Genomic DNA, 10,429 nt, shown 5'->3' on the forward strand with positions numbered 1-10,429 from the left:
TGTATGAGGGTTTGATGAAACGGCATCTTTAGATTATCTTCACTCACATAGAAAATTAACCCCAAAATGGTACAAGATAAAAGGCTTGCTGCATGCGTTATGATTTGCAATGGCTTCATATTTTCAAGCTTATTTTAGTTTAGCTTTTCTTAATGTTTCTCACTTACAGTTTGCTGTTCTGTTCTGTTCTTATCTCCAATCTTAAATGTCATTGTTGTTGTGTTGATATTTTCTCTCTTTAAATGTCTTATCATTAATTAATGTGTGTATGTTTATAACGTACTTGTAGCTTTTTTCAGTTGCTTTTATGAACGTGGAGATTGATTTTATTCACAAGTGTTTACAATTTTAATAATAACTTTGTCTTACTATCTTCTTAGTTTGAGCACTAGCTGTTGTACGTTGTTTTAATGCATGTGTAACAGGTAGCATTTTTGATGTTGACATGAAGTGGATCAATCTCAATGCCTGCACACCATTGAACGTTTGTAGATGAATTAGAGACTCATATCACTCTGATTTCTCTATCTCGATGGAATTCACCGACGAAAACACAAGTTCTTATTTTGCCTTTTCTGGGTTGAGATGAGAGCAATGCATGAACGGCTGGTTATCAACACTGCCACGCCCCAACAATTGGAAATTATATCACTGTAGTAAAATCCAAAACTCTATTTTCTTCGCTTCTGTTTCTCATTGATATAAATGCCATTGGGAACCAGGTAAATTCTGTATATCACCCAAAATTACACACTTTTCTTGCCTTTCTCTCTCAACATATACTTAAAAAAAATAAACAAAACTTTCCGAGATTCTGTAAATGTCTTTGTTTAAGATCGCAACAAATAAAAAACTCAAAGCATAAGCTTTAAAGTTTTCCTGTCCTGTGCATGTCAAAATTTCCTGATTAGAGGATGTATCAAGTAAGATGCTTTCACTGTTTGCATGGTAAATGGCTTATTATTTTAAATCATACAAAGTAGAAAGGCAAGAAAGTGATACTGATAATCTAGGTGTCTCTGCATGTCTGGTTTACAAGACAACATACACCAGCTTTGAATGAGCAGGCTGTATATTTTTTTCGTTTCTTTTTCTGTGTATCTTAGATTTCACAGTCGAGCTGTTTATATTCATGTTGGGCAATGCATTGTTCCTTCTCTGATATATAGGCTTTATATTGTTCACCTCAGAACACCATTGATTGCATGAATGTCACTTACATCCCTCCTTTTGCTCTTTTTTTGTTTCCCATGATGCATTGCTGTGCTTGCTGTTTATGTTAATGACTCTGCCTGTCCCATGCTGCAATCCCATTGGCCCATTGCCATCATGTGCTACGCATACTAATAAGCTTCCGACCACGCCTGATAAGAGCAACAAGAAGCGAGCCAGAGACCCTGCCGATGAGATACTACACCTGGTACTGAACTGTCCTTGCTTTAATGAGCCTTTCATTCCTGATCAAGATTTGGAACAAAAAAAACAATAAAAATTTTATTGATTGATCAGTAATTTCATTTTTGATCTATTAATCAACCAATCAATCAATCATTATTCTAACAGATCAAAGAATCAATGAAGCGATCAATCAATCAATCAATCAATCAATCAATTAATTGATCAGTGAATTGATTTGAAATGATTTGTGTGTAGTTTTAGGTTATGATTTGTGGATGAAGTGATATTAAAATCCAAAGATTTTTATGAGAAATGATCACATATACTATACAAATATGAAATGTCTGTTATGACTACAATGGATGTATTTCACAGATTTGAAATTTGATTTACAAGATGTTGTTTGTCACAGTGTTGTGACCTGGCTTTTCAATTCGGAGAGAATCAATTGAGACATAGATATGTGTGTACTGATGTATGTTCTGTATACATATAGTGTCTATGTGTTGTTTCACATGTTTTATCTCACTTCTCTAGGCCCTACCAGGGATTATTCCATTACCAAAGAAGGGTCCTGCCGCAATGATTGGTGCTAATCCGTATCAGCAAGCCCTGGCTACTTTACAGTTTGCACAACCGACTCCATTGGTAGCTACACCATGTAAGTGGTCAATTCATACTCAGGCCAATATAGAAATACAGATATGTGATGAATTATTACTAGTATTCAAAAACTGTGAACTGCCATCTTGGGTATGTTTGTGTCCAGCTCTGTGGAAGTGACAAGGACTCCTAAAGCTTGGCACTCAGTATTAGTGTTAAATTTTTCCTGAAGATAACTGAAGTTTGGTGGTGATTTGTGCAAACCAAGTATTGGTCATAGTCAAGAGGTGTAACATCAGTCATGCAGCAGATAATCAGAATTAACCAATATTTGGAAAAGTTCTGACTTTAACATGACAAAGCAATATTGAATTAAGAGTAAACATCGTATCACATATCTAGTTTCTATATTGTCTGAGCTATCTAACACCAAAATCAACTATGTGGGCACAATGATTGCTTCCATACCACATGATTGGTTTGGTTGAAGGTAACTCATTCACAACTGTGTCATGTCTCACATTCACCATCTCCCATCCTTTACTTTCTAGTCCATTCATTCACCTTTTCTCATCTTCCTTGTGAAAATGAATTGGTTGAACTTTTATGGAATAAAGTTACACCACATTTCATAGATGATTTCCAATATCATTATTATTTTTACATTTTTTTTCATGTTATTATTTTTTTTTCAATGTAATAAATGCAAATGTAGAAAACTAACAACTATTAGTAATAATTATTTCAGCCTATTTTGAATGAAAATTATTTTTAAAAATTGACCATTTTGCGAACACCGCAAACGTTATGGCAGACAGACTACTTTTTCCAAGGTAAAAATGGTCACATTTTTTAACATTTGCTGCATTTCTCAATCACACACATATGTTAAAGACATGTTGATTGGTTGACTGAGAGGTAAGGCTTATTATCAACCAATCAGCATGAATCACACATACACTTAAGGAAGTTACATTAGTAAATAAAAGTTACAAAAGCCACAAAGCCCACATGTGAGAGATACCATTACAAACAAAGGGAAGGCTCTATATTTCTTTAATATAAGATTACATGTATTTGTGTATGGCCATAGCATTTGCATGCTTAGAGAAACATTTTCTAAAATCCATAGTGCAATATTGTGGTTGACTGATTCTATGTAGATTTATTGATGTTACAATGATATAAGTACGTAGAGTTTAGAGTGATGGAAAAGTTGGAGCATTGAATTGGTCATAAGTCTAAAGAAAAGAAACATTACAAAAAAGTTTAATTCATGATTAGAGAAGTTAAATTTGTGAAAATTGTACTTTGAACAAAGCACTATGGCTTTGGCAATGAAATTGAATATTGATACAGAACAAAACTAACAAGCATTTCTGAGGACCTTAACTCAAAATGTTAAAAAGAAAAAAGTTGTAAGAATAAAGATTACATCACACGATGTTTTTTTCGTTGACTTACTGTGAAAAGATAGTTTAACAGGAAAAATTCCATGCTCTTACAATATTGTGTAGTTGTTTTCTTTTAAATATGGTTAGAGTGCATCTTTCTAATTTTGGCTTTTTCTCTTTTTTTATTTCATGTTCATCTGGCTGGGTTCCTGCTTTGCCAATATGTTGCATGTTGCTGCCAAACATTGGTTGTTGCTTGGCTGCTGTACATTGTTTATCTGCTGTTGTCATGGCAATGTGACATTCTTACCTGCGTAGTGCATATGATGGCCCCTGTCCCTACTGCTGGTGCTCAGGCTGCTAACGTACCCTACTACAATGCACAGAACCAGGTAGAAGATGTAGTTTCATTTATGTTCTTTTTGTATCGAAATAATGTGTTAAAGTGGCCATATGAATGAGGATTGGGTATTTATTTTGGATTTTTAATTTATGAAACATTTTATCATGGCTTTCTACTTGAAAAATCAATGTGAAACAACATATGCCAAGTCTGTATTTGCAGCTCAATAAATTGCAAAAAGGTAAAAAATGTTTAAAATTGTTGTTATTGTACATACAATAACAAAGATTTTACACATTCTTTTGCAATTTATTAACTAACACACACAGACTTCACAAATGTTGTTTCACATTGATTTTTCAAGTAGAAAATTATGACAAAATCATTTTATGAATTAAAAATCCAAAATAAATATCCAATCCTCATCCATATGGCCACTTTAGGTCTAACAAAGTGTCCATTGATTAAATAGTTTGCATATTCTAAAATGAACATTTTCAAATTAGTGAATTTATGACAGCCATTTTCTGATCAGGTACACCATCGGATTATTTGCCTGCATATAATGACATCATTCCGTTGAGCAAACAGTGTCATGTGAAAGCACCACTGGCTTTAAATTGTTTAAATTATTTTCAAGATCTTATATGAAGAAGCCAGTACTGTCCAACAAGTCATCCAGTTTAATTATTTAGAAAAGTATTCAGAATACGCTTTCCATTCAAAGTATTTTCCTGCCCGACAATTTATGACATTTGAAAATTCTTAATGTCCTGTCCAACAAGCCATCCACTTGAATATTTGATTTGTCTAGCCAGAACACTTAGTGCTGTCCAACAGGGCATTCTTGTGATTAAAATATTTGCATATGACATATGATCTAGCAATCATGACAAGTATATGGTCTCTGGAATTGCATTTTACATCCTGAAACAGATTTGGTGGTAATCTATGTTCTGCATATCAGTGACTGAATTTACATATTTAGAGTATGATTTGCATATTCAGCAAACAAATTTACAGTTCATTTTCAATGTACGTTGTAAATTTTTGTTTAATTAAGGATATTTAGATATGCATGCATTTATGACAATTGTGTAAACCATAATTGATCCTTGTTATTTATAACACAATTTAGTTATACTTAATTGTCTTTGCATAGTAATTAGTTAATTTGCATATCAGTATTTTCATTATGACTTGACTGTTCTGAAAGAGTATTGTGTTCACAAAAAATGTACACTGACCATCAAATTTATACACAAAATGGCTGCTCACACAGATCCAGAATGAAAGTGGGAATAAATAGATTTTTCAAGGTTTTAAAATGCAGCCAGGCATGACATTAGTGTTTACCATAGTTACATAATTTTTGTTACTTCTGTGTTAGATGGCACTTACCAATAGAAAGGTCTCTATGAATACCATAAATTTAACACAACTTCATGATTTTTTCTTCTATGAATCCAGTTGGTGGAAACTTTGCCTGTTTGTCGTGACTTCAAGGCAGGCAACTGTAAGCGGCCCAATTGTCGTTATGTGCATTTAACTGAAGGTGAGTTGTTGGCAGAATGGAACAACAACAATAACTGTTACAGTAGCCGCCATATGGCAGGTTTTCAGTGAAGCATGGAATGCTGTGCTTAAACAAACGGGAGATGTTGTTGACAACTGTCTATTCAAATCAGTCTCTCTTTTCTTTGTGTAATATTTATTTACACAGATTTTATGTTGCTGTGTAGTCTACTCTCTAGATTACTTATACTTCCTAAAATACAGACCCATTCCTTTACAATGTGTTACTCAAGAACATTTAAATGAAAATGAAATTATTCAAGTCCCCAAAGTGTTGGCCGGCATAAGGGAAGCTTAGTCAATACAAAACTGACAGAAACTCTAAAAAAATTAAATTGCCTTTTTAAAGAGTCTGATCACATTATTGATACTTATTAGATAGTCCATAGGTCATTTGTTGAGAATTAGTCACCCTAACAACTTTCAAAAGTAAATGGCACATGAATTTCCATGACAGCACTTGAGTTGTGAAACTAACTTAGCTTTCACTAACAACTCTTTCACGTCTCACCACTTTGGAAATCAAGTTTTGACATGCTGAAGGTCACATCTTAGATACAATACATACAGACTTGCACAGAGAAAAATGTGCTAAAAAGAGGTAAAAATGTACCAAAAGTATTCACAATTTCGATCAAAATGGCCCTCAAAACTATAATAACACAAAGAACAAAATTTTGTAGATGAAGAAACTTACAAAACTAAACTTTTTAAATAGACAAGGTGATTTACTTACAGCAAGCCTTGATGTGATGAGGTGTTATTCACTTCAATTGTGTAGGTACATCATTGGTTGTTTGACACTGAAACTGCATATGACCAAGTCAAAATAATTACATTAATTACATTAATTGGTTATAAAGCGATAAAGATAATAAAATATCACAGATCTAAGAACCTATTGTTTTGTTGATAATGTCCATTTAGCTGTGAAACTGGTTAAAAATTCAGTTTCGTTTGTAAAAAATAAGTGGTCATTCAAGTCGTTTTTTATACTCTATTAGTACCAACAATATCTCTGATCTTAATTGTTCCATTCAGTTTATTCAAACTTCCTGAAAAAGATGTCTCATGGTGTGAAACTAGTCAAAGATTTTAGTGCTTTTAATACTGAATTACGGCTGAACATATTTGTCAGTACTTGTCAAGATTCAAAACTGACCTTATGGTACTTAATATTAATTTGTGTTGTTCTTGTACAAATGGAACAGATGGACAAAGAATATTGTGAAATATTCTTAGGAATTTCACACCTATTTACACTGCACTGATAATTTTGTACTAAAAATCTTTGGGTGGTGGTTTGAAGTGATGGCAATCAACCTGTGGTCTTTATAAATAACTAGTTTAATTAAGCTGCACATTATCTGATTCTCTATAATTGTTAGTAATTAACAATCATTATTGTAATTATCTCTCTCATGTAGATTATGTAGAAGTTATTGACGGTAAAGTGACCCTTTGTCGCTACGCAGCACAAGGCAGGTGTACTCGTCCCAAGTGCAAATTCTATCATTTACCCACATTGCTACCCAGTGGTGCTAACGTTCCAGCGACATTACCAGTCCAAGTAACCACCACTATGACAGTGTAATTCTTTCATTTTATTTTTCATCATGAGATTTTCAAATGAATCAATGCATTTTTCTATTCATCAGTGTTTATTTTTTCTTTTTTTTCTTTGTATGTGCCAGATCATGTAGAGATAGTTGATGGCAAACTGACAGTGTGCCGCGACGCTGCAAAAGGCAAGTGCACCCGCCCCCTCTGCAAATATTACCACATCCCAGCCGCTTTGTTGGCTCTACAAGCGGCTGAAATGAATCGGCCAGGGTGTTAGGCTCTTGTCTTATGCCGCCAGCCAAGCCCAGCCAAGCCAAGCCCAGCCAGCCAGCCAGTGCTCTCAATCTGCCGGACTTCAGCATGTTGCAGAGAGTGATATGTTTCATTGCAGCTTTCGTTGCTTGCCATATATCGTAGACATTGGGAAATGCTTTGCTTAGCATGGCTTCAGCCGCTACACTTCAATTAGGGGGAGGGATTTTTTATTTTAATTTTTATTTTACAGTTCTTATAAAAAAGAAGACAAGTCACATTGGAGAGAGAGCACTTAAAAAATGGCAATCTTGTGGATTTTTTTTTTTTTTTTGGTTTACTGATGGTGTTATTTCTCCTTACAATAAGTTTGACTTAGATTTGAGAGATTTCTGAGATTTTTTGAATGATTATATTCTAACAAGCTAGTTAAAAACTAGCAGTTTTTGTGTGTATTTAGGTGTCCGATACATTAGGCTTATTTCCTCTTAAAAGAGGCAGTTACCACAAATGAGTACCTTTTCATGTTTACTTTTTTTTACAATATTATTATTTTAGGATGTAAAAGTTATTTTGAAAGTTAGAGAATTTTATAATGTTTTATTTGTTTATTGATGTATTCTTTTGACTTCAAAAAAAAGAGAAAGAAACCTTAAGGATAAAGAGAGAGATGGAGAAGTTTCCATGGTAACAGTATCTAAGGATGTTGCCATGATGATAGTATAGCAGGTTACCAAAGTAATGGTGACTATGGACTCTTGAGTATATTTCAGTCTGCCATAATTTGAACATGATGTTCATTTTGGTATAAAAACTGAGAGAAAATGTTCAATTTGGTGTAAAACCAAAAGAAAAAGTACATCATTTTGTGAAAAAAGTGTAGCTACCACTAACTGCCATCCACTTTTGAATCATCATTAGCCAGAGCTTTGGGAAACTAAGCTTGAATGTACTTAAAGAAGATATTTGCATGGAGACTTGGATGGCATGGCTGCCTTACTTTCATGTTGTTATGGCAACACGGCATGAATCATATCTATCAATGCTGCTATTTTTAAAACCTTGCATAGTGCTGCATTATGCTTTTTTAAATGTTTTGAAAAAACAAAAAATTGCTTTTTATGACTCTAAGTAATTTACAATATAATTGTAAGTCTTTTCGGCACCACAAATGGTGTATTCTCAACTTCTGAGCATTTCAGAAAGACAAAATTTAAAAAAAAAATAATAATTCAATTTACAGCTGCAAACTATTAGTACTATTATTGTGCAGAATGTTAGCTTTCACTTTAACCACAAATATTATAAAAGAAGTAATAATCAAGACCAGATAGAAAGATATGTAACCTGCATAATTCTATTCCATTAGAATTTTAGCGTTGGATTAATTCAAAATGATATTTTTAAATGCTTGCGCTGATTACCATATAGTAAGGTGTATGTTTTTTATATAGCTTCTTGGAAAATATTGGAATCAATCACTGTGCTTGCTGTGTGCATCATTCATTAAATCTCCAAGAAAAATGACAATTTTTCTTCCTCTACAAAACATTGAACAGTACACGGCGTTTTTTTGCCGAAAAATCTCATGATCGTAGTCAAGGCGTTTTTGCCGAAATCTTGTCGTAGTTTAGATTACATGTAGGATTACATTGGGCTGTTATTTTTGTTGTTGACTGTTACTGCAGATTCTCACTTTCACAAAGTTCAAAAAATGTTCTGATGAATATAAACGAGCTTAAAAATAATGATGATACAGTGAAACGCTTCCTTGTGTAATGAATATTTATATAAATTGTTCCCATGCTTAATGTGGAATAGTGGTGAATTAAAATTTACAAAATAAGTGGAACGCTTTTTGGATTTATAGTTCTCATGCTTGTATATGAGCCTTGACAAACTGGACAAACTCAACTTGGACCTGGTGTGAAGCAATATTCATATAACACATGAAAATAAAATGCAGTTTCCGTCTAACAAAAATAGCAGTTACTACTTGAAATGTTTTCCAGTGTCTTTCTATTCATAAAATATTGAATTTTGAAAAAAAAAATTATGGAATTTTCATGAATTCTCTTTAAAGGGTGCTTGAAAGATTACAATTCGTTTGAAATTGTAATGTGATCATTTGAGTCCCATACACTGAATACGCAGACTGTAAAATAATGGCATTTGTGGAAATTTGTAGACGTGTATCAAATGTAGCATGTCATGTCGTGGCTTTGTTTTTAGATTCGCTTTCGAGTTCGGTGTGTGGAACTCAGGTGATTACAAACTATTGAGGAATAATATGGTGCACGTTATCCATATATTAACCAAACGTTACATAGAAACCAGTTACTCAACCAAAAAAAAGAAAGTTTTTTTGACAATGTAAACAACAGTAGATAAATGTTAGATCTCGTAAGGGTGCATCATATTATTACCAAATTTACGACCACCTTGAATTTAATAGGAGTAAGGATTAAAGTTATAATATGTGGACTAGTACTCAAAACACGTAGAACAATTTAGAATCAACATATTCAGAACATTTATTATGCCACTTGTACTTCTCAATGATGGTGTTATCCATCCAACAACAACGCCAGGAATCGGACGCAAAGTTTACATGACATTTGTGTCAACATCCTGTGAGTGTTTGCTGCAATTTTTTGTCCAAAATCTTGTCATGAAAATATATTTAAAAAATGACACAAAAAATCCAAATTTCCTGCTTAGCTATGGAAGTTCACCAAAAATGCTGCAGTCGGTGTAAGTTTCTTGTTCAAACAAATGCATGCGCACACACACCAACCAATCGTACCAACCAAACCACATGAGAAGTACAATTTAGTGACCATATATTTTTTTTTGACATTCAGTCGTGTGAAAATAAACCAGTCTAATGTAGTCACTCAGTTATTCCAATCAGTACAGTCAGCTTTTCTTGTGTGTGCATTCAATACTATGTACTCTGACAATGAGACAATAAAGGAAGGAGTATAGATATTATAATACCAAGTCGGTTTTGTTTTATTCTCTCCTTTTGTGTGTTTGATGAAAAAAAATAATTGTTTGGTTCTGGTTACCAGACCCCACTAAGCTTTTTACTGCCAACCCTAAACTTTTTTTTATGTATTCGAGAAAAAAAATGAATAAAATCGCAAAAAGTGTGAAGTCTCAAAAGAAATAGATGCGGAAACTGACATCAACTGAAAAAGACAAAATAAAACTGTTTTTACAATCTGTAATGGCTGTGAATCTGATAGGAAGAAATAAACAACACAGAGACCATTTGAAAAACAATGGAAAACCTGAA

At 33.4% G+C, this 10,429-nt stretch overlaps 1 protein-coding gene across 8 annotated transcripts in view; it reads left to right on the forward strand.

Annotated features, from left to right (window-relative positions):
• The window catches only part of LOC144441917 (muscleblind-like protein 1), a 62,438-nt gene extending 52,313 nt beyond the window's left edge, over positions 1-10,125 (forward strand). For 7 of the 8 annotated variants that reach the window (XM_078131182.1, XM_078131179.1, XM_078131181.1 and 4 more), the window contains 5 exons: positions 1,352-1,420; positions 1,936-2,059; positions 3,714-3,787; positions 5,209-5,293; positions 6,741-10,125. In XM_078131182.1, the coding sequence (XP_077987308.1) occupies positions 1,352-1,420; positions 1,936-2,059; positions 3,714-3,787; positions 5,209-5,293; positions 6,741-6,907 (519 nt within the window). In that variant the 3' untranslated portion in view covers positions 6,908-10,125. The remainder of the gene's footprint in view (positions 1-1,351; positions 1,421-1,935; positions 2,060-3,713; positions 3,788-5,208; positions 5,294-6,740) is intronic. The other variant, XM_078131175.1, reaches the window with a different exon arrangement.
• Positions 10,126-10,429: the final 304 nt, after the last annotated feature.

This window comes from Glandiceps talaboti, chromosome 11 (assembly GCF_964340395.1).
Source record: "Glandiceps talaboti chromosome 11, keGlaTala1.1, whole genome shotgun sequence".
NCBI lineage: Eukaryota > Metazoa > Hemichordata > Enteropneusta > Spengelidae > Glandiceps > Glandiceps talaboti.